The sequence below is a fragment of the Prunus avium genome, chromosome 4, assembly GCF_965620075.1.
Source record: "Prunus avium chromosome 4, drPruAviu1.hap1.1, whole genome shotgun sequence".
NCBI lineage: Eukaryota > Viridiplantae > Streptophyta > Magnoliopsida > Rosales > Rosaceae > Prunus > Prunus avium.
Window position 1 is genome coordinate 29044277 of NC_142287.1, and position 23655 is coordinate 29067931.

General features: G+C 40.0%; 4 protein-coding genes and 1 pseudogene across 4 annotated transcripts; 4 read left to right on the forward strand and 1 right to left on the reverse strand.

Annotated features, from left to right (window-relative positions):
* Positions 1 to 754: 754 nt before the first annotated feature.
* On the forward strand, positions 755 to 7237 carry LOC110755876 (zinc transporter 1-like; annotated as a pseudogene).
* An 829-nt stretch (positions 7238 to 8066) lies between these two features.
* Positions 8067 to 9769, forward strand: RPS9 (ribosomal protein S9). Its single transcript, XM_021957169.2, has 2 exons — positions 8067 to 8502; positions 9287 to 9769. The coding sequence occupies exons 1-2, from the start codon at positions 8167 to 8169 to the stop codon at positions 9572 to 9574; spliced, it is 624 nt and encodes a 207-aa protein (XP_021812861.2). The 5' UTR covers positions 8067 to 8166; the 3' UTR covers positions 9575 to 9769.
* A 259-nt stretch (positions 9770 to 10028) lies between these two features.
* EMB2217 (Pentatricopeptide repeat (PPR) superfamily protein) lies at positions 10029 to 12875 on the reverse strand. Its single transcript, XM_088251322.1, has one exon. The coding sequence runs from the start codon at positions 12697 to 12699 to the stop codon at positions 10168 to 10170; it is 2532 nt and encodes an 843-aa protein (XP_088107448.1). The 5' UTR covers positions 12700 to 12875; the 3' UTR covers positions 10029 to 10167.
* A 1710-nt stretch (positions 12876 to 14585) lies between these two features.
* On the forward strand, positions 14586 to 16288 carry LOC110755887 (Carbohydrate-binding X8 domain superfamily protein). Its single transcript, XM_021957190.2, has 3 exons — positions 14586 to 14823; positions 14995 to 15912; positions 16052 to 16288. Exons 1-3 carry the CDS (start codon positions 14742 to 14744, stop codon positions 16081 to 16083), a joined length of 1032 nt encoding a protein of 343 aa, XP_021812882.2. The 5' UTR covers positions 14586 to 14741; the 3' UTR covers positions 16084 to 16288.
* A 1427-nt stretch (positions 16289 to 17715) lies between these two features.
* LOC110748449 (Aldolase-type TIM barrel family protein) lies at positions 17716 to 21817 on the forward strand. Its single transcript, XM_088252134.1, has 4 exons — positions 17716 to 18833; positions 19271 to 19450; positions 20529 to 20786; positions 21392 to 21817. Exons 1-4 carry the CDS (start codon positions 17838 to 17840, stop codon positions 21461 to 21463), a joined length of 1506 nt encoding a protein of 501 aa, XP_088108260.1. The 5' UTR covers positions 17716 to 17837; the 3' UTR covers positions 21464 to 21817.
* Positions 21818 to 23655: the final 1838 nt, after the last annotated feature.

Sequence of the window (23655 nt, forward strand, 5' to 3'; positions counted from 1 at the left end):
GAAACTAAATTGGATCATTCAATCACCAATCCCTGTGGAATCGACCTCGCACTTACATATGCTATACTACCAACGGTTCGTGCAGTTGCGAGTATCACAAGTTGAGGATGCAGCTTAATCCATTTTGGTGCAGCTGTATCTACGCAACAACCATCATGAATCTCTATGACATCATTGTTGAATTACTGAAACACCCCCATTCTCCTAATTGCCCAATTCCAACAACTCCACCAAAACTAGAGAAATAAAACATGGTGAAACCTTAACTATCGTGAAATTTTAATACCAGATGATTAGCAAAAAACAGCAAAAATGTAATACAAAATGGGTTAGTAAGATGAAAATACCATTTACTACAGAATCTGAGGGGTGGCTGCAGAGTCCTGACAATTTAAATATCTTCCACACAAAAATGAATCATGTGGGATTGGAGTCTAGGTCATCCAATCTATTCTTGGTGCCACATGCTCTGCATACAACCTGTGCTCTATGAGTTGTGACTAAGAGTAACTACCAGAATTTTCCATCTCTTTGTTTGCAAACAAAGTGACTCAAATCATCCAGCAGTGCACATTTCTCTCTTTCCACATAAAAATAAACTCCACCTTTCTCAAAGACCCAAAAGGCAAAAACCAAAAAGCTTGCATTATAAATCTTTTCCCTCCTTTCTTTCTCTGACCCTTTCCCACTTCTCAAAGCTCCCTCTTTCAACAGGTTGAAGATAATAGCAATCCTAATTCTTCTATTTCCCACTATGGTATTTGGAGACTGTACATGTGAATCTGAGGACACAAAGAACAACAAAGAAGCTGCACTGAAGTACAAACTAGGTTCCATTGCTTCCCTTCTTGTTGCTGGTGCTTTTGGGGTCAGTCTGCCATTGCTAGGCAAAAAAATCCCAACTCTAAGGCCCGAACATGACATCTGCCAAATATAGTGTAATTGAGAGAGTTGAGAATGTAGAACAAGAAGAACAAGATAGGTTTTGTAGAGAATTCAAATCTGCCAATTGAATTACTTACTTGGTGAAGGGTTAGATATACAAGTATACAAGGTGATTATTAGTTACAAACAATGCACAAGACATGGAGGGAAACATGGAGAGTTTCCATCCCTAAAACAAGGAATATGAAAACAAGGAAAAGTAACAAGGTGGTAGACAAGCCATTTAGGGATGTCTATGTTTTGTCTTTGTCTTTACTAACACTCCCCCTCAAGTTGGTGCAAAGATATCATGCATGCCCAACTTGTCCAGTGAGTCATGGAAAACTTTACTTGATATGGCCTTCGTCAGGATGTCAGCAAGTTGGTTTTCCGAGTTTACAAATGGAAACTTGATTATACCCCTTTCTAGTTTCTCTTTGATGAAGTGTCGGTCGACTTCCACATGTTTGGTACAGTCGTGTTGTACTGGGTTATGTGCTATCTCGATAGCTGATTTATTGTCGCAGTACAAGTTTGTAGCTTTCAATGGTTTAATTCCCAGATCCTTCAGTAATCTCCGTAACCAGAGCAATTCACAAACTCCTTGAGCCATTCCCCTAAATTCTGCTTCAGCACTTGATCTAGCCACAACTTTTTGCTTCTTACTTCTCCAAGTGACTAAGTTGCCCCCCACAAATGTAAAGTATCCAGAAGTAGAACGTCTATCTGTGATGGATCCTGCCCAATCCGCATCTGTGTATCCTTCTGGGTTCATATGTGTATGTTTGGAGAATATCAACCCTTTGGCAGGGGCAGCCTTCAAGTACCTCATGATCCGAGTTACAGCATTCATGTGTGCCTCACTTGGTTGATGCATAAACTGACTCACCATACTCACAGCATAAGCTATGTCGGGGCGTGTGTGTGATAGATAAATCAGTCGCCCAACCAATCTTTGATACCTTTCTTTGTCAGTGGGTACTTGGTCTGGATACATCCCTAACTTGTGGTTCTGCTCAATAGGTGTGTCAGCTGGCTTACAATCAAGCATTCCAGTTTCTGTTAACAAGTCTAACACATATTTTCGTTGGAATAGAAATATGCCATGTGTTGATCTGGCAACTTCTATGCCAAGAAAATATTGTAACTCACCTAATTCCTTCATCTCAAATTTACTAGCAAGGAGCTTCTGCAGATTCTTCATTTCTTCATTGTCATTACCGGTAACCACCATATCATCAACATAGATGATAAGGGCCGTAAGTTTGTCACCACGACGCTTTAAGAATAAAGTGTGATCCGAGTGGCTCTGAGTGTACCCAAAGCGCTTCATAGAATCTGTGAATTTTCCAAACCAGGCTTGTGGTGACTGCTTTAGCCCATATAATGATTTTCTCAGCTTGCACACGGTGTTGGGACCAAGTGCCATGGAGGTCCCTGGTGGTGGTTCCATATACACTTCTTCTTGCAATTCCCCGTGAAGAAATGCATTCTTTACATCATACTGTAATAGTGGCCAATCAAGGTTTGCAGCCAATGACATGAGAACACGTACGGTATTGATCTTGGCAACAGGTGCAAATGTCTCTTGGTAGTCAATTCCATATGTTTGTGTATACCCTTTGGCCACTAATCAAGCTTTGTATCGATCTATGGATCCATCAGCTTTGTATTTAATGGTGTATATCCACCGACATCCAACTAGTTTCTTCCCTTGTGGCAACTGGACCATTTCCCATGTAGAATTCTTTTCCAGAGCTTCCATTTCAATTGCCATTGCTTCAGCCCATCTGGAATCTGTTATAGCATCCTGCCACTTATTTGGAACACATACAGTAGATAATTGATTGACAAATGATGCATATGACTTTGACAATCTATGAGTTGAAACATGGTTATTAATGGGATATTTAGATTTGGCAGTACGGTCAGGACAATATTGAGGTTTGGGTTTTCCTCTAGTGGTCCTAGGTGGGAGAGTGTATGGTATAGCATTAGGTGCTTCGGGAATTACCTCAAGTGTTTCCTCATCATGAGACGACTGGTCCGATGGTTGAGAAGAAGGGGTTGTATTTTGTTGTTAATCGCAGCAACCATTTGAATTGTCTCCTCCGGGATCTTCACCAAATAAGAACGACAATTTTCCAATACCTTCATCGTTGTCCAAATTTTGAAGTTCACTGGTGCTTGGCGACCGGTCGCTGGGTTCTGTGCGACCGGTCGTTTTGTCACAGAGTCAATTTTCCTCCCTGGAGTCTGGACGACCGGTCGCTTCTGGATTACGACCGGTCGTTTTGTCACAAAATCGATCTTCATCATCGCTGGAGCAAGGCGACCGGTCGCTGGGGTCAGGGCGACCGGTCGCTGGGGTCAGTGCGACCGGTCGTTTCTGGATTACGACCGGTCGTTTTGTCACAGAATCGATTTGCACAGACTTGAATTTTTTCTTCCTTCTCTTCATTCCTTCTCTCCCCCTGAAGAGAAGGGGGCATAGCAGCTTCAAAGTAGGATAAATCTTCATGAAATTTGGCATCCATAGTGACAAAGAGCTTACGAGTAGGAGGATGGTAAAACTTGTATCCTTTTTGAGTTGATCCATACCCAACGAACACACATCGAATGGCACAAGGGTCCAGCTTACTTCTTTGATGAGATGGAACATGAGCATATACAACACAACCAAATATGCGAGGAGGCAGCTTGAGGACTGTAGGAAGAGAGACATGACGAGCCAAGGTATTCAGTGGAGTTCCAAACTTCAAAACACTACTCGGCACTCGATTAATTACATATACTGCAGAAAGAAGGGCATGTCCCCATAAGTAGTGAGGGACCGATTTATCCAGCATGTAAGCACGAGTAACCTCAAGTAATTGTCGATTCTTTCGCTCTGCGACACCATTTTGTTGCGGAGTGAAAGATGTGGAGGTTTGATGAATGATGCCTTGGTCTCGAAAGAAATGTGCCAAGACATTGTTCACATATTCCCCACCATTATCAGACCGGAATACTTTGATGGAGGCTTGGAACTGTGTGGTAATCATAGCATGAAATTCACGGATTGCAGCGGAAACGTCACTTTTATGAGCTAGTAAATATACCCAAGTCATGCGAGTACAATCATCAATAAATGTAATAAACCATCTTTTGCCATTGGAAGAAACTTTAGCAGGACCCCAAACATCAGAGTGAACCAAATCAAAAGGGAATTCCGTTTTATTATCACTTAAGGGAAAAACAGTTCGATGGCTTTTGGCCAATACACAGGTTTCACACTGAAACTGAGAATGATCTAGGCCACGAAACAAAGACGGAAACAAACGTTGAAGATAGCCAAAGGATGGATGTCCTAGACGACGATGCCAAAGCCAAATCTGATGTTGATTGCGAGCTTGTGAGCTGGAACTTTGAGTATGAGCTGCCCTTGGTGGTGAAAAGACCGTCAAGGAATACAACCCCCCTCTTCGTTTACCATGCCCAATCGTCGCGTGAGTCGTGAGGTCCTGAAAAAGACAATGGGAAGGATAGAATGTGGCATAACAGTTATGTGAGTCAAGTAATTTTCCAACAGACAGCAAATTGCAATTGATGGAGGGAACAAGTAGTGTATGAGATAAAGATAAGAAAGGGGAAAGTGATATAGTTCCTTCACCAGCAACATTAGAGGGGACTCCATTGGCACTAGTGATGTAAGGATGACGAGACTTAGAAGATATTGTGGAAAACATAGTAGAGTCAAAAGTCATATGATCAGTGGCACCTGTGTCAATTATCCATGTAGTGGGTCGTGTACCTGATTCGGAGTCGGAGAGTAGGGTGGAAGATGGAGAGGCATCGGTAGTTATAACACATGCTGCCTTGGGTGTTTTGTTGCGGGATTTGAAAGCATCCCACCACTCAGGATAACCATGAAGCTTGAAGCACTTCTCAACAAGATGATCACCACCACAATGAGTGCACTTCTCAGTTCCCTTTGCATTGTCAGTTTTGGGACCCCGGGGGGGAAGTCCGGAGGACGTACGGTGTGGTGGCCGATATGGCTTGACCGCCATTGCACTCCCACCGCCAAGCATGGAAGATTGGCGATTATCTTCTTCTACCACTAGTGCATAAGCTTCAATGACTGCTGGAAGCGGATTCATGGCAAGAATCCGACTACGAACGGGATCAAAGTTGGGATCGAGTCCTCCTAAAAAATCGTACACACGTTCCACCTCAAGTGCTTGTTGGTGAAGAGCCACATCATCGGGATTGGTATGTTTGCAGGGACGGAGGCTGTCAATTTCCTGCCATATTATGTGTAATTTTTCGTAGAATACATTCACAGGTTCACCACTTTGAGAGGTGGTGACTGACTGACGACGGAGTTGGTACAACTTGGAGCTATTCTGTGTGACAGTATATGTCTTCCGAGCTGCGTCCCACACCGCATAAGCCGTTGAGCAGTGATCAAATAAGGCACGTACATTTTTGGTCATGGAGTTGAGGAGCCATGACTGCACCAAACAGTTGTCTTCATCCCAAGCTTCATAGCTAGGATCATCAATGGCAGGGGCAATCTTTTAACCATTAATGAAACCAGCCATACGACAAGCAGTGATGGCCAAGCGAACACTACGAGACCATGCAGGATAGTTGGACCCATCCAACTTATCATGAGTAATTGGAGAGTAGTCATGAGAGGACCGGGGTGGTGGTGGTGTTGTGGAGTCGATCTTGGTGAAGTTGATTTTAGAGGAGTCGCCCGTGGAGTCGTTGATGGAGTCGTTGGTGTCACCCATGAGGTAAATATATAAAAGGATGTAGAGGAAGAAATAGCTTAAAACTTCAGCAAACAAGAGCACAAAAAGGGCTTGTGATCAAGACCAATTTTGAGGCAAGGCAAAGTATGAGGTAGGAATAATATAACAGCAAATTATGGGCAAGGATAGGTAGAGATTTAGGCAAGAACAAGGTTATGCAGAGGCAACCAAAATCGATTGCTCTGATACCATGCCAAATATAGTGTAATTGAGAGAGTTGAGAATGTAGAACAAGAAGAACAAGATAGGTTTTGCAGAGAATTCAAATCTGCCAATTGAATTACTTACTTGGTGAAGGGTTAGATATACAAGTATACAAGGTGATTATTAGTTACAAACAATGCACAAGACATGGAGGGAAACATGGAGAGTTTCCATCCCTAAAACAAGGAATATGAAAACAAGGAAAAGTAACAAGGTGGTAGACAAGCCATTTAGGGATGTCTATGTTTTGTCTTTGTCTTTACTAACAACATCTTCTTCATGATCAAGGCCTTTGCAGCCGGCGTCATTCTTGCAACTGGGTTCATTCACATACTACCAGATGCATTTGACAACTTGATTACACCATGCCTCAAAGAAAACCCATGGGGAAATTTTCCCTTCACTGGTTTTGTTGCCATGCTGCCTGCCATTGGAAAACCGGGTACTATCAGAGGTCAAACATAAAGTCCAAACAAGTGAAGTGACAGTTCATGAATTGGAGACGGGTGATCATGTACATGGTCAAGCAGCAGATCATGTACATGGCCACACACATGCCACACAGAGTCATGCTCATGGCTCTGAAGAATTGATGTCATCAGAATTAATCAGGCACCGTGTCATTTCGCAAGTAATATAAGGAACTTTACTGAGAAAAGCAAGCCTCTCATTACTATTTGTATTGTTTTCTGAAATTTTAGCTTCCTTGGTCATTTTGTAGGTCTTGGAGCTGGGTATCCTAGTGCACTCAGCTATAATTGGAATATCATTGGGTGCCTCCCAAAGCCCTGAAACAATAAAATAAAGCCTCTCATGGTGGCTCTGTCTATCCACCAATTCTTTGAGGGCATGGGACTTGGTGGCTGCATCTCCCAGGTTTGACTCCACAGCCTCTAGTAGGGACTAAGTAGGAAGAATAATAAGTATCATGATCTCAACTTACAGCTATAAAGCTCCTTCTCTACTGCCTTGCAGGCTAAATTCAAGTCTCGATCCGCAGCGATTATGGCGACATTTTTCTCCCTCACAACACAACCCCAGTAGTAGGGATTGCAATTGGTATTGGCATATCAACCGGTTACAATGGCAATTGTCCCACTGCTCTAATTGTTGAAGGGATTTTCAATGCTGCTGCAGCTGGGATATTAATTTACATGGCTCTCGTTGACCTACTGGCAGCAGATTTCATGAACCCCAGAATGCAAAGCAACATGAGGATCCAATCAGGAGCATATATTTCACTTCTTCTAGGGTCTGGCTGTATCTCTCTCTTAGCTAAGTGGGCATCAATTTTAAGCAGTATATAATTTTGGGCCACACAACAACAATAATTTCTTCTGTTTTTTGTGGGTTATAGGATTTTAACACTTAACATAACCAAATCTGCTCAAAATATAATTTATTTTCTTGATGTCATGCTTTAGATCCTTGGTGTCTCAGCCCTTACAACTTACCAAATGAACTTACAAAATGTACATTTTCAATTTAGGCCGAGGGAAGCAAACAAAGTTGTGCATGCTTTAGCCCAGAATGCTCTGAATTTAGAATCCAGTTTTTATTGGGTGGAAGAGGCAATTTGGCTTCATTCACTTCTTCAAGACCACATGGATGTCTCTTTTGATTTCTATACAGCCTTTCAATCCAAAAAAGAAAAACTTCATGTTTACTTATCAGGAATGTGGAAGTCATGAATCGGGAAACTTGAATAGGAGAATCAAGGAATTCAAATTGGATCAACTACTCCCTTAATTTATCTCATTCTTAAATTTTAAAAATCCACGAAATTTTTATTGAAATCATTCCAAAATAATGTGTTAGTAAATACAAGAGAAGCATGTTTTGGAATCATTCCTGATAAATAAACATGTTAAACTTCTGAAGCATCGACTTTTTTATTTCATTACATTACGAAATTAAACAAGCTAAACTTCTAAAGCACCAACTTTTTTACTCTATTAAATTGCAGACGTAACCTACTACATTTAACAATCCTTCGAGGGTATGAAGGCATATATGTGTTGACAATCAGCCTCCCTTTGATTAAACTTTACTTGATAGAGTTGAATTAAGGCTTAATGTCTTTTTTTTTGTTTTTTTGTTTTTTTATATGTTTGTTTTGTTTTTTTCTAATGCACCTTCTTGTTCGTGGTTATAACAAAATCCCTTTATCCTCTCCCACCAGCTCAGAGCTGGCAAAACTAAATCCACATAACGGTGTGAGAAAAATTGGGCAAAAATGGCGGCTCCCATACTAGCTCTCACTTCATCACTCTCTTCTCTCTCATTTTCGTCTCACGTAGCTCAGAACCCTAGCGTCGTCTCATTTCCCAAATCCAGATCAGTGTCGTGTGGAACCCTTACGCGTACCCCTCGGCCGATCATCGCCTCTGCCTCGGTAGCTCCCCCAGAAGCTCTGCAGTCTGCGGACCTCAAAAAATACGTGAAATCGAGGCTTCCCGGTGGCTTTGCAGCTCAGACGATCATCGGCACTGGTCGTCGGAAATGCGCAATCGCTCGCGTTGTACTTCAGGAGGGCACTGGAAAAATCATAATAAATTATCGGGATGCCAAGGTCTTCTCTCTCTCCCCTTCTCTAAGTGTAGTTAGGGCTTCGAATTGGTTCCATATTCATCATCCGAATGCATAATTTTTTTATGCCTGTTTTACAATTGCTGGTACATCTTTACTTGTCTGGGTTTCATTTCATATATGCTGAAAATCAATGATTGATTGAGAATGCACAATGTCATGTCTGGAGCTTTTGAATTTCCGGCAGAAAAATAATGTGGTGAAAATCTCAGAGTTCTCAATTGCTTGTGGATTTGGTACTCCCTCTGTTGCATTACCTGGACGATAGAATACTATAGGCCTGGCTTGGTGGGGTAGTATTTAATCCAATACCAGGTTTGGTGTTCAAAATAAGCATGGATAGGATAATAGATAAGCCCATTATGTGCATTTTTGTAGGATATCTTATCCTATCAAGAATGGTGGGATACATAATCCTACTACTCCAACCCCTTGACCTTAGACCAAGACCCGGCGCAAACCCGGGACACTAGTGGCAATGAAGAATAAGAGACATGGTCACTGTATTCTTAAGTTTGATTGTCATTCCAATCAGTGATAACATCTTTCTTTATTTGGAGGTGCAGCTGTGGGCAATGACCAATTACTCATCTCCTCCTATCTTTACCTCTTATGAAGAACATTAGAAATTGTTTTACTTTATTTAAGGATCTTGATGGTGAATGAAACAGTTATTTGAGTTGTTCATGAAAGCATACTATCATTTTTGGCTGTACAAGCAAGCACCAAAGTTACTAATGAAATTTTGTCTACTTTTGCCTGTGCAGGAGTATCTTCAAGGCAACCCACTGTGGCTGCAGTATCTCAAAGTACCGTTGGGTACTTTAGGATATGAAAGTAGCTATGATGTCTTCGTGAAGGCTCACGGCGGTGGGCTTTCTGGTCAGGCTCAGGCTATATCCCTCGGCATTGCTCGAGCACTGCTGAAGGTGAGTGAGGACCACAGAGTACCTCTGAGAAAGGAAGGGCTGCTGACCAGGGACTCCAGAGTGGTTGAAAGGAAGAAGGCGGGTCTCAAGAAAGCTCGCAAAGCTCCTCAGTTTTCCAAACGTTGATCTGCCTGCATTTTCTTTTGCTTTCTCATGACCTTGTCTAGTCTAGTCATGCAAAGATCCTACTTTTGCATATTAGACTAATTGGTTTTTGTAGTAAATTACTAACAAGTTGCATTTGGATATGCTGATGTAGATTTGAAGCAAGGAATTTGGATTTGATTATTTAAAAGAAAAAAAAGAAGTTGCATTTGGCTATGCCATGTTCCAGCCTTCAATTTTTAGCTATATATTGAAAAAAAGGACTTAAGTTGGTTTTAGTGGAATCATTTGCCCCCCCCCCCCCCCCCCCCCAAAGAAATCAATTCCACGTGAAAGATAACCCAAAATTTTCATGGAGTACTGGGAATTGGAAGCCGGCTACAAACCAAGAATCATGTCATAGAAGATACATCAAAATTCGACAACCAATATGAGACTATAATTTTCAAGTATTTCTATTAAAAAACCAGAAGAGTAAGAAAAAGGAACTCGCTGAAAAAATTGAAGATTATATACATGTTCCATTAATTTCAGACAAAGGTAAAAAATCAACAAGTACACATTTCCATTTCACAAGTGCATAGCCTGGACCTAATCTCAAATCTCCTTAATGTTTACATCGCTTTCCTTGCCATGAGCATTTTGGGAGGGGCTAGAGATCTCAATTCAGGTGCAGAACTAGGAAAAAGAGTGTTCAGTTTGTGCATGAGGATGTCAGACCTTGATGGAATCTCATTCAGAAGAAACTGTTGAACAATAGGCTTCTTAAACCACTCCATAACAGCGTCTCCCGGAGCCCTCAGCACCACTTTGCTAACCTCAAATGGAGATTCCACCGAGCTCAAAACCTGTGCGACCACAATCTTCAAAGTCGGTCCCGTGACCAATTTAATTCTCCTGGGGACAACACCATAATACAACATTCTTTTTCTGAACCTATGAAGAGTATGCACAACGGCTATTAGTGCAGCTCCAACTGATAAGTTCCTAACGTCCAGGGACCAAGCAATTTGCTGATCAAAAACTATCGCCTTCGGGAAAAGCTTATTCTCGTAGGCAACTTTCCAAACACATCGAGCTCGGTTTATCTGCCCCATAAGAACAAGGTAGTTGAGGAGAACATTAACAAAGTACTTAGCAGGCCCCTCTTCCAACTCATAATCAATACCTTGAAAAAACTCCCTCACAAAAGATAAGACTGGTTGTTTCCTCTGTTCTGGGCCCGTGAAGAGTCCACACATAAAAGCGTGTGCCTTATGTCTTGTGGCACCAAGTATTGACATCAAATGCCTCTCGTTCTCTTCTTCTTGGCATCTGACAAGATAGGCCAGAATGGATGTGTAAAGAATGAGGTCTACTTTTGCAGCAGCATTCACATATGTTTCTAGGAGAGGCTTTGCTGACTCATACAAACGACTCTTCATGCATGACTCGAACAACTGTCTGATTATAAAGTTATTTGTTCTAATCCCTGAGGAACCCATGAAACGTAGCCACCGCAAGGCGAGATCAACAGAACCATCCTTTATATACACCATCAAAACATCACTAGCACTCACATCAACAGAATATCCCATGGTCTTCATCTCTAGCAAAATTTTGGCAGCCACATCCACAAGCTTCTTATTAGCCAAGAGCATCAAAAGGGAGGTGTAAGTACTTAGACCTGGTCTTAAACCTGCATTGGTCATTGAGTTATACAGCTTCATAGCAGAATCTACTTGTCCCGAGGCAGCATGCATTTCTAATAGACACGAATATGTAGATGGAGTGGGTAGAAATCCAACCCTCTCCATATCTGTAAAGGTAGACATTGCAATATCAAGTTTTCCTGACTTTGCATGGGACTCAACAATCATTGTGTATAACCCAAAGTTAGGCCTAAAGCCTGCTTTCTTCATCTCATCCCAAAGCCTAAGGGCAGCATCTAATTTCCCAGCCTTCACATATGACTCAATCATAGAAACATACATGGGAGCAGATGGTCTGAAACCATAACCCTGCATTTCCATGTATACCTTCATTGACATGTCCAATCTCCCAGCTTTTCCCATTGAATCAACAAGCGATCCAAAGACATTAAAGCTGGGTTTAAAATTCCTTTCTTTCATTTCTTGGAAGAGCTTAAATGCAGCATCAAGGCGGCCCGATTTTGCCAAGTTTGGTACCATTAACTCATAGGTTGATCCATCCAATGAACAGTTTGCAGCTTGCATGCTCTCATATATCTCAAATGCCTTATAAGGTAAACCCTTATTCAAAAACAGGGTTATAAGCGAATTATATGTCTGAGTATCAACTTTGAAACCTGAATCTTGAATCTTCTTAAAGCAACAAAACGACACCTCCATTTTATCAGCTTTAGCCAAAAACTGAATGACACGGTTATATGCACTAGATGATAAAACCCCCTTATTACTTGAATCCTGCACCATCTCATCAAATAATGACTGAATTCCATCGAAGTCCTTACTTTGGTTTAGGCCATCAAACAATATCACATAACACTCATCACTTGGTAAATACCAAGGCTGCCTCTTAGCCCATCGAAACAACGTCGAAGCCCCATCACCATCTTTAATAACCTTCAAGGCTTGAGTAATGTGAGTCATGTTTGGAACAAACTGGAGTTTGTCCAATTGGGTCTCTAATTCAGGCCCCCATTTCCACCTCTTCACAACCTCAACAATCTTAGCAATCGCAGAGGCATTCAAAAAAGGCTTCTTCAACTCACCCACCATTACATGATCATCGAGCCCTGGCTGAACGGACCGTATACCTTTTCCAGTGTAAATTACACTGCCTGATTCATCCAAATACTCAATTTCCTCAGTCCACTCATCACTGTTCTTCCCAGAAGAGTATTTTCTAATCAAACCAGGGCCTAAAGAAAATGGGGTTTCAACCAAATTTGCACTCGAAAACCCAGAGCTCCTCACAAAATTGGGTTTTTCTGGTACAGAAAATCTAGGAGAAATTAAATTGAATCCCGTTGTAGAGCTCCATAACCTGAAACTTCCTCCACAACCATTGAGTTCATTTGTACAGAGACTCCGTGAATTGAAATCGTGAAATGCAGAGCTGAAGGTAGGGGTTTTGGTGAGTCTACAAAAATTTATAGGGCACAGCTTCCTCCTATAAATCATTGAGTTCTGGTTATACAGAACTATGATTTTGGATCAAATTTGGGGTTTATAGAGGTTGAATGCTTACCTGACTGTTGAAAAAATGCCCCTCTTCACAGCAGAGCTTAAACCCTAGCTTTCAAGAACCAGCAGACTGAAGTGTCAATGGGCAGGCACCGTTACCGTACTGTGACGCAAAGAGCTGAAAGTCTCGTTTTAACACACCAGGTCACACCGTCAACATTTTCGTTTAACTTCCAAAATTTACCTTGGTAGTTTGTTGGTAACTTGGTAATGTTTATTTTTGTAGGGGTAAATCCTATTTTTACATCGTATACTGTATATGACAATGAGATTAGCAAAATACGTATAAAATGTGTATACGTGTAATAAGGTAAGTTTATGTGATTTTTTTAAAAAAAAGGATCTTATGAAAAACACAGTGTATTAAAGATTAGACCTTTTAAAATTGAAAGAAGCTCAACATTTAAAAAGGCCGTAATTTCGAGTTCTTCTCTCCATTGATATAAAGGATTGAGCTTGTGTTTGGATGATATAATGATTTATAGAGATTTGTGTTTATGATGAAGAGTTATAGCTTATGCAATTTGATTATGAGCATGTATAACAAGGACAATACTTAAGTGCATGGTCCATCTGGTTGTGATTAATGGATATTCACCATATATATGTCATAATCAAAACTATGCATTTTCTAAATCACAATTTAAAGATAATTTTTCAAAAAAATCAATCAAATTGGAGATCGTTTAGTAACCCACATGTATCGAACAAATCGATGATTTTGGTAACAACTTAAGAACTTCACGATGAACCTAAGTCAAGCTTCAAAATTGAACCAACAGTCAGCTTAAGTCGATCACACATAACATAGCACATGATTTTTGGGTGCATAAGTGAATACTTTCACTCACTTGAACTACAAGCTCATAACATATTGATTAACTAAGCTTTTGAATCTAATACTAGGTCGATTGGAAGCTACCCCGAATAAAAGAACATGGAGGGGGAGTTTGTTTCTAAAATCTAAAGGCTATGAGACCGCCTTTTTCTGCATGTTACATGTATGTGGTCGATCTACAAGTTCACTTAAGGAATATGGCATTGCCTTAATTTCTAGATTTGTCAAGAGCATTAGAACACTAAGCACCATTCATTCTGCAGAGATCCAATAGATTATAAGTAATCCTTGGTGGGGACATGGTGTTCAGAATAACCCCTTGGAGCAATTTGTTAAAGGCATTATGTTTCATAATCAAACCTGCAAATGTACTTTTAACTTGATGTTTCATAATTAGGACAAAGGCAATAACATGTTAAAGGCATTATATGTTTTGATAATCAAGCCTGCACACATGTACTTTTATCTAAAGATGTAAAAATAATTTGGACAAAGCAAATCCAAGCGGGTATGCAATCAGAACAAAAATGATTGTCACAAGCATTCTTAGAGAACAGAAGAAAAAAAAAACCAGTTCTTGATTTGAATATCGCATATGCACCTTTGTATCTTGGTTTGGTTTTCCCCACTTAGAGAGAGAGAGAGAGAGGAGGAGAGAGAGAGCTTTGAGTAGAAAGCAAGCAACACAAAAGGGCAGAAAAAACCACACTTTCATTTTTTTCAAGATCAAGCAAGCATATATTCCATGGTTTTCTGCATGCAAAAATATTAATGAGGCAAAAAGATGTTTATGCAGGCTGTGACGGAACAATTCACCTTTCAATAAAATACACATTCTCTTAGACCCTTTTGACCCTTTTTGTATTTCTTCATTCACACATTTCTGGGCAAAGTGACTGAAAGTTGGACTGCTAAAGAATCAATCTTTATGGCCAACTTAATTAGCCAATTGTCTACCATTTGCCCTTTCTTGGGGGCAATTCTAGGGAGCTCCAAGGCTGCTTTGGCTAGCCTCTCTATATATTCAAAAGCTTCTTCTGCATGACTGCCTCTGCCTGCTTCTAGTCTTTGGGTTTTGTGGGAATAGGAGCAAAAGGAGAAGAAGAAACTTAACTTGGAGTTTTGGGTATTGTTGCAAGTCATGGCCACAAGCAAAGAGCGCACAAGAATTTGCATTCTTTTTCTCTATTTGACTCTGGCAACTATTTCCTTCTATCAATGTGGTAAGCCTCTTCTTTAAAGAATTTACAACCCGTCGCATTTAACCTATTTCGTTTTACTAATTAGATGCAGGAGACAATAAAGTTCATCAAATGGCATTGTAAGCCTCACTTGGAGATACTGAATTTTGCGATGATTTGAAGTTTAGCTGATAAGCCTAAATGTTTTGGCAGAGGCAAGAAGATCAATGAGATTACTAAAAGCTGTTCCAAGTCCAGCACATCAGAGAAGTCTGTTTCTCAAAGCTGCAAAGAATTTGAATTTAATTAAGCAAATTGATTTTCCATTGGGGGGATCGAAGGAAATCCAGCCCTATGGTGTGAGCTCACCATTTACTTTGCCACCTTATGATTCATTGGCTCCAATTTCCTTGCCTGAAAATGCACCTCCTTATTGTACAACTGCACCCAATACCCCACAAACCCCAACTACAAATTTTACCCCGACTCCGTCAATACCCTATCCACCAATCCTTCCTACTCAAAGCCCACCATCAAGCCCAACTATCATTTTCCCAGGCCCACCAGAATCTATCTCCACTCCGAATCCACCCGTAACCTTCCCAAGCCCAACAATCATTATCCCAGGCCCACCCGAATCCATTCCTAATCCACCCGAAACTGTCCCAAGCCCAACTGTCATAGTCCCAAGCCCACCAGACTTTATACCTAGTCCCACTATCTATATCCCAAGCCCACCTGATTATGAGCCCAGCCCGCCAGCCCTTGTCCCGAACCCACCTTCTTCGGTGCCATCTCCTTTCGGGTTTCAGCCAAGCCCGCCGGTGTTCGAGCCTCCTATTATCTTCCCCCCACCAACCACGCCACCGACCCCGAAAAGAGGCCCAAAGGCGGCCCTGTGGTGCGTAGCTAAGCCGTCAGTGCCCGACCCAATCATTCAAGAAGCTATGAATTATGCTTGTGGATCGGGAGCGGATTGCGGGCCCATTCTTCCCAGTGGGCCGTGTTTTGAGCCCAACTCATTGTTTGCCCATGCTTCCTTTGCCTTCAATAGCTTCTGGCAAAGGACGAAGGTTGCTGGTGGCACTTGTGAGTTTGGAGGAACTGGCATGCTAGTCACTGTTGATCCAAGTAAGTTTATAAATCAATGGTGCATATCTTTCAAAACTATTATTATAGCCAGACAACAAAGAAACTTAGTATTTATTTATAAGCATTTTAGGTTATATAAATACTGATCCATTATCTTTGGTGATGTCTTCTTCCACAGGCTATGATGGGTGCCGCTTTGACTATTACTGATCAGAGGAGACAAGATCACAATCACAATCACAATCACAATGCAGATCATTTTTCTTTTCTTTTTTTTCCTTTTCAATTTATCGACACGAAAGGTACAAAAATTCGGTGTATGTGACCATAATTTGAACAGGAATTTTGTAAGTAAAAATTATGTAGGTTACTGGTTGCTCACTGATGAATGTAGATTTCAATAACTTTCCTGCTACAGATTGTAGTTCTTTTTTCTTTCTTTCTCTGCCTCTGCTGTGTATAAGCATTCCACCAGTACAACTAGAAAGAGAAACAGACGATCCATAATTTGGAGCAAAGCAAACCTTTTTTTTTTAGGTTGAAAGGCAAATGAATCAACTGATCACAATGGGCAAAGTATTTGCTTTGCCAAATCCAATATAAAAAAAAAAAAAGTGGTTTGCTTTTGCTGGTGCTAAAACAGTAGAAGGGATTATGTTCCTTATTGCTTCTTTTTTTTTTAAACAGTAGAAGGGATTATGTTCCTTATTGCCTTTTTTTTTTTTAAACAGTAAGTGCAGCAAGGAATAAGGGATTTGGAATATGTTTTATGTTGGTTTGTAACTTTAATTTTAATTTATTTCATGTCTTACTTAGATAAATTGGATTATTGGTATTTTTTTAATGACTTACTGAAGCAACCCGAATTGAACGTACAGTTAATCAACCGACCGGTTAAATGGCTTAATGATTGATTAACGGAAGAGAAATTACTCTACCGAGAGATTTAGTGCGGTTAATGAAAGAGCTCTCTACCGTTCCAGACCCACCCGTGCCCACACTACATGTAAACTACCTACCATGACAAGGTTTATCTATTTATTAATATATATTATCCCAAGACTTGGAAACTCTTATACTAACGTGGCCATGTGGTTTATCTACTAGAAGATTAGTCTTATCTTATTTATTTTTCTATGGTGACCCACTTAAAATTAAACCACTTTCTTTACTCAAATTTATGCCATTATCAACCACTAAGGATGTTAATATATACTAAATCTCACTTTGGAGTTGGATGAATGAATTAAAGTAAACAACTTTACACAAGGAAAGAAAGAGCAACAAAAAAGGGTTCAAAATCTCCATGACTTTAGCTTGTTGGATTGGTACATATATGAAGCTTGTAATATATATATATAAAGCAAAAGGCAGAGAATGGTGAAACATTCAAAATACCAGAAAATACCATTGGTTAATTTAAATATTAAGAATTGAAATTATTAATTAAATGAGGATAATATGGTAAATTCACAATTTAAAAAATTAAAATTAAAAACAAAATCAGATAATAAATCCTACTTTTGTGAAAAATAACTATCCATTTTTTATTTTCTTAATTCTAAAAACTAAAAAAGGAAAACCAATTGGCACACACGTGAGTGTGTGGCAAGGGGCTAGTATTTGATAACGTGAAAATAAATCACGTAAAAAAATCAAATTAGGTACTAATTCATTGTTTATCTAAATAGTACTAAATTATGATTTGGTTAGAATGAGATTCTCCTTCCTGACTTTACCCAAAAAAAAAAAAAAAAAAAAAAAACAGAAAAAGTAAAAAAAGAGGAGCAGTGAATACCATGCACCCACTCACACCCAACCAATAAATTTGGACGTTTCCCTCCATAATTTCCCAACTCACTAGCCGCTTCCAGCGCACGCCCCTGAACCCCTACTTTCTTTTCTCCTCTCTCCTATTTCCCAACTCTCTCTTTCTCACTCTAGCCGCCGCCACAACCGCCGCAATGTCAAGTTCAATCCTTGAAGACGGCTTCTCCTCCGATCGGCTCTTCAACCAGGGCTACTCCTACACCTACGATGACGTCATCTTCCTTCCTCACTACATCGACTTCCCCACCGACTCCGTCCATTTGGCCACCAGCCTCAGCCGCCGCGTTCCCCTCTCGATCCCCTGCGTCTCGTCCCCCATGGACACCGTCACCGAGGCCCACATGGCCATTTCCATGGCCGCCCTCGGCGGCATCGGCATCATCCACTCCAACACGACGCCGTCTGAGCAAGCCCACATGGTTAAAGCCGTCAAATCCCGGCGCATCCCGGTTCTTTCCAATCCCGTCTTCAAATCCCCAAGCGATCGAATCCAATCCGACGACGTCTTCGACTCTTCCAACCCCTACGTCCTGGTCACTGAGAATGGGAGTCCCAGTTCGAAGCTTTTGGGGTACGTGGCGGGTAGAGATTGGGCGAAATTAGGAGAAAAGGAGGTGAAGATATACGATTATATGGTGAACTGTACGGACTTCACGGTGCCGTGGAGTTACGATTTGGGGCGGATTGGGGAGCACATGGAAGAGAAAAGGCGAGATGTGGTGGCGACTGTGAGGGACGATGAGGTTGTGGATGTGGTGGCGAAGGAGGAGGTGGAGAGGATTAAAGGGTACCCGAAATTGGGGTTGGGGACGGTGGGGCCAGACGGGGCGTGGCGAGTAGGGGCGGCCATCGGGACGAGGGAGACAGACAAGGAGAGATTGGAGGGGTTGGTGAAGGCAGGGGTTGATGTGGTGGTGTTGGACAGCTCTCAGGGGAACTCCATTTATCAGACTGAGATGATTAAGTACGTGAAGAAAACGTACTCGAATTTGGATGTGGTTGGTGGGAATGTGGTGACGGTGAGTCAGGCGCAGAATTTGATTCAGGCTGGTGTTGATGGGTTGAGGGTTGGAATGGGATCTGGCTCCATTTGTACCACACAAGAAGTCTGCGCCGTCGGGCGGGGGCAGGTATAAAAATACTTTCTTTTTTGTTTACTTTTTTGTGTGAATGATGCTTTAGGTTGTGTTATGACTGGTGGTGGTGAAATTAAAATTTTGTAGAATCTGGAGGTGAATGGATTGAAAATTTATGATATTGGTTGTGATTTGTTAAATAGTAAATAACAATATTCAAGGATTTATTTACTCAATGAAAATATACCTACTTGCTATTACATCGTTGGAAATGTAGATCTTAGAAAACAAAGGTTTGACTGTACCTTCTGCAGTGATAACCCTGTAGTTGACTAGTGCAGTGTAATAGTCTGTTGCATAGCATGTAACATTATATAATAACATTTGGAACTTTTTGAAGACTTTGTTTGACAGTTTGTTCCTTTTATGGGTTGCTGATAGAAATACCATTTTATTGTTAAAGTTGTTTCGGTTTTGGTCATATGTTTCAGGCAACTGCTGTTTACAAGGTTGCATCTATTGCTTCACAAAGTGGTGTGCCTGTCATTGCTGATGGTGGAATTTCCAATTCTGGACACATTGTCAAGGCTTTGGTCCTTGGGGCTTCAACTGTCATGATGGGAAGCTTCTTAGCTGGAAGCACTGAGGCTCCTGGGGCTTATGAGTATCAGGTATGTCTGGGAGATGACGCATCTTTTATTGCCAGAACAGATATGCTGCTCACACCAGAAAATAAAACTTTACTTTCACACTTCTACCCTGCATGAGTGTTACTTGAATATGTTTTTTGTATTTCATTGAATTATGTTGATGATTTTTTGAGAGTTGAAGGAGGTTAGTACTCAGGTTTACAAAATATTAGAATTATGAATGTGTAAAGAAACTTAGCATGACGCTATGTGTGTCTAAATTTGCCACATATCCTGATTTATTTCTCATCCTTTTTGGACTGCTTCAGTTATAATTGTATAGAATAGTTTTAATTGATTGATGTGTGTTTGGCTTTTCATCGATTTTTAGTGCTTTCACATAATTAGGAATATCATTGGCATGTTCACATGCACTCTCTCTGTGATGACTAGAACTTCACAAGTTTGAGGCCTAAGTGCAGTCTTGGATTTTCATGGATGTGTGTTAAAGCTAAACTTATAGCGGGGGGTACTGTACTACCCACGGATGGACAGAGCATTTCTTGCTTGTTAGTTATTATCATCTAGGGAGCAATTGATTGAATTTTTTAATATTGTTTTTATTTTGGACACAGGGTCATTGTGCTTATTAAACCTACCATACACACGATGTGTAATTCTTGGATGTCAAGTTATATTTATAGGCAGCCTCTCTCTCCCTTTCCCTCCCTCTCCCTCCCTCTCTCACTTCGATGTGTTTTAGTTTCTCTGTTATGTTTGGTAGATGATAAAAAAAATTGAATATTTAACCTTATAGCTTGTGTGGAGAAGAATTTCCACAGCTTTGTTTCTCCGGGCCATATTTCTTTTAGAAGATTTGTCTGGTTGTTTTGATTGGTACTGAAGTGTTCTTGATATGCACATCTTTCCTTATGTCTGAACAATAATTCTAATTACGTACCATATGTAGTTTACTGGCTTTTTTCAGCATACTTCCCCTTTTAGAAGCAACTTTCTTTTTTGTTATTTCTTTGTTATTGTTGATTTAGCTATCAGCATGCTTAACCTGTACTGAGGAAACAGTGTCTGTAATGTAAGTAATTTCATTTCTCTGTACCAGAATGGTCGTCGAATAAAAAAATATCGAGGCATGGGATCTCTTGAAGCAATGACAAAAGGCAGCGACCAAAGGTACTTGGGTGATACAGCTAAGCTGAAAATTGCACAGGGGGTGGTTGGGGCAGTTGCAGACAAAGGTTCTGTTTTGAAGTTCATACCTTACACAATGCAAGCTGTGAAACAAGGTTTCCAAGATCTTGGTGCTTCTTCTCTGCAATCTGGTCACGACCTCCTAAGAACAAGCGTTTTAAGGCTAGAGGTATGGAGTCCATTTTGCATAAGTTGTTGTGTTATTCATGGCATTATTATCAAGAAAGTCATTTCAGTTCTATGCGTTAATGAGAAATGGTGGTGCAATCGATGATTCTTGCAATAACTCACTCTTCTTGTCTGTTCTGTCTATCTTTTGTATTCTAGTTCGCCACTCTCAAGTGGAACTACCAACAAAAGTGGGAAAGAAATATTAGTCTAGAATACTACTATTGGGTGTCAATCATATACAAACAATGAAATATAGAAAAGAGCTATGTGTTAAAACAGAGAGTAGGGAGTTAGATTCAGGGCCCCTTTAAAGTCCAAATTAGGGCTAATGTGGTCCCCTGAGAGGGTCAGCTGGATATGTCAAAAGTATTTGCTGCGGCTTTCATGGCCTTTAATGTGCTGAAATGGTTGATCACCTAGACATTCACAATTTTAGGCTTCAATTAGCTGGGTGTACTTTTACATCAAAGGTGTAGGTGTGACTTATCTGTCATACCAATTCTTAGTATGAACATTTGCTTATGGAACCTGGGATGTTATGGCTATCGTATTAAGAACTAATGGGGTTTTCTCAGTCAGTTGATAATGTATTTTATTGTGCAGGTAAGAACAGGAGCAGCACAAGTAGAAGGTGGAGTTCATGGGCTGGTTTCTTATGAGAAGAAATCCTTTTGATGGATATATCTCTTCATTTGCTGCTGGTGCTGCCTCTCGGAATCTCTCCATGTTTCATTCTGCAACCAAATATCACAAATTTTGGCACGAGTGACAAGGATCGATTGTCAAACTGCTACAAGTTTTGGAATAGTAGGCGGTTGAGCAGCAAAAGTTTTGGTCTTAAATAGTTCTCTGGCTTTTTGTTGGTTACCATGAGAGCTTCCATATCTACCGCATCTTGTTTGACCCTGCACTGTAAGTGGGACATATATAACTAGTTTGATGTATTAAGTTATGTCTGTTACTAATTTATGCTTTAGCTGAATGAAACAAGTGCTTATTATAAATTATTATGAAATAATGTTGTTCCAATTGTTCACCAGACCCACAAGGTTCCTTTCTCTTGATGGATTTGTACCTTATGGTTATGGATGGATAGACTTTATGAGCAATCGCTGGTGACTTTAATGTTTCAATAGTACTACACTCATCATAATATTAGAATGGATGTTTAATATACCATGAGAAGAGAAGAGGCCATGATTCCCGTGTCGAACTTTCTAAGGAGCCCTTGAATTTTTACTTTTTATTCTTTATAAATAGAGAGAGCATGTTATATATGTGATGCACACGTTACACGTCCATATTCTGTTTTTTCAATAGAAGCGATATTTACCAAATTAGACTAAATTAGTCTGATATACGGAGAGGGGATTCGAACTTGAGTGCAAGGGGCGGGTTCATTGTCACACTCGGTTTTTAATTGCAATGATCTTTACTCGAGTCTCATTTTGGCCATCTAATTTAGTTTTTAAAATCTAATTTCCTCCAATTGGTTACGTGCTAGTGCTTTTTAAAATCAAAATAGAAAATCTCTTTTATTTCTTATTTTTTCAGTTTGGGGTGTATTTAAGGGTAGTTTGGGAAGATAGTGGGGTATTCTTAGAAATTGTGAAAATTTAAATTAAAAGATGGGGTGAACTAAGAGAAGTGTGGAGTTTAAATAGAAAATCTATATTTGTTAAGTTATTGATAAATTAAAAACAAAATAAAAATGTAAGTTGCATAACTTTTGGGGCGGATCCGTGATACTTTTTTACCCAAATTTTGACATAAGCTTTAGACTTTTGGATTAGCCCACTAGCAATGGATGTGAATGAATTTGACATAGTAATCATACTTTTGATTCATTTTTAAATAAAATTTATTCAAAAAACTTGATCAACCACACCATATTTCCATATTATTTTATGACTGGTAAATATAAATATCAAATACAATATATGCCAAATTTGAGAAGGGTCAGCTGACCACTCTAATTGTTCATTGACGCCGCCCCTCGGCTGTAGTATTGTACCGCTACCTGAGTCCGGGCCGGCCAGTAAATGTTTCCGATCCCGAAGCTTACGGGTCATCTCCTCTAAGTGAAGGCACGGGAGGTAGGCCTGTATCAGGGTCTGTTTGCTGTATCAGGTTAACATTATTCATCTTCAGAGGCTCGCTACCTTTGTTGTCTTCTGCAATGACAATAAAAAAACTTGATTAATAATAAACAATTGATCAATGTATACATGCATATACATGGCCCTTGTAGAGAGGGATTTCTATTGTTTTCCCATAAAGGATCCCTTGTGAGGCCCCACTTGGCATAGTAATTCAATAATATATCTAAACTATTTTTAGTCTCTATTAAAATAGTCTCCTTGCAAAAAGTTACTTCAATTGGAAATCATTAATACATCAAAAAGTTACTTCAATTGGAAATCATTAATACATTTGACAAGTTGGATATGACTCTTCTTTTTCCTAATCCGCGTACAAACAAGCTGGATATGACTCTTCTTCTTCCTAATCCCATGAGGACTCTTCTGTATCAAAATCAGAAATATACATTATACAAATCAATATACTGCAGCCCACCTAAATGTGTGAGGCTTTTACTCAGTCTCAAACTCTCCTTTAATATATTGTATTTTATAATGTCAATTTTCCGATGTGGTACATTTTTTTAAAATGTGAACATTGTCAGAAACCAAGTATGAACATTGTCAAGCATCCAGGTTGCCATCAATTTCTTTTAACGAAAAACTAATCTATCTATCAATTTCATCAATTAAATTCAACAAGAAAATTCATTTGCATTTAAATGTATGAATAAATGCAAGACAATGACTTTAACTGAGGTGTAGGAATTCGATCTTTCCCCAAAT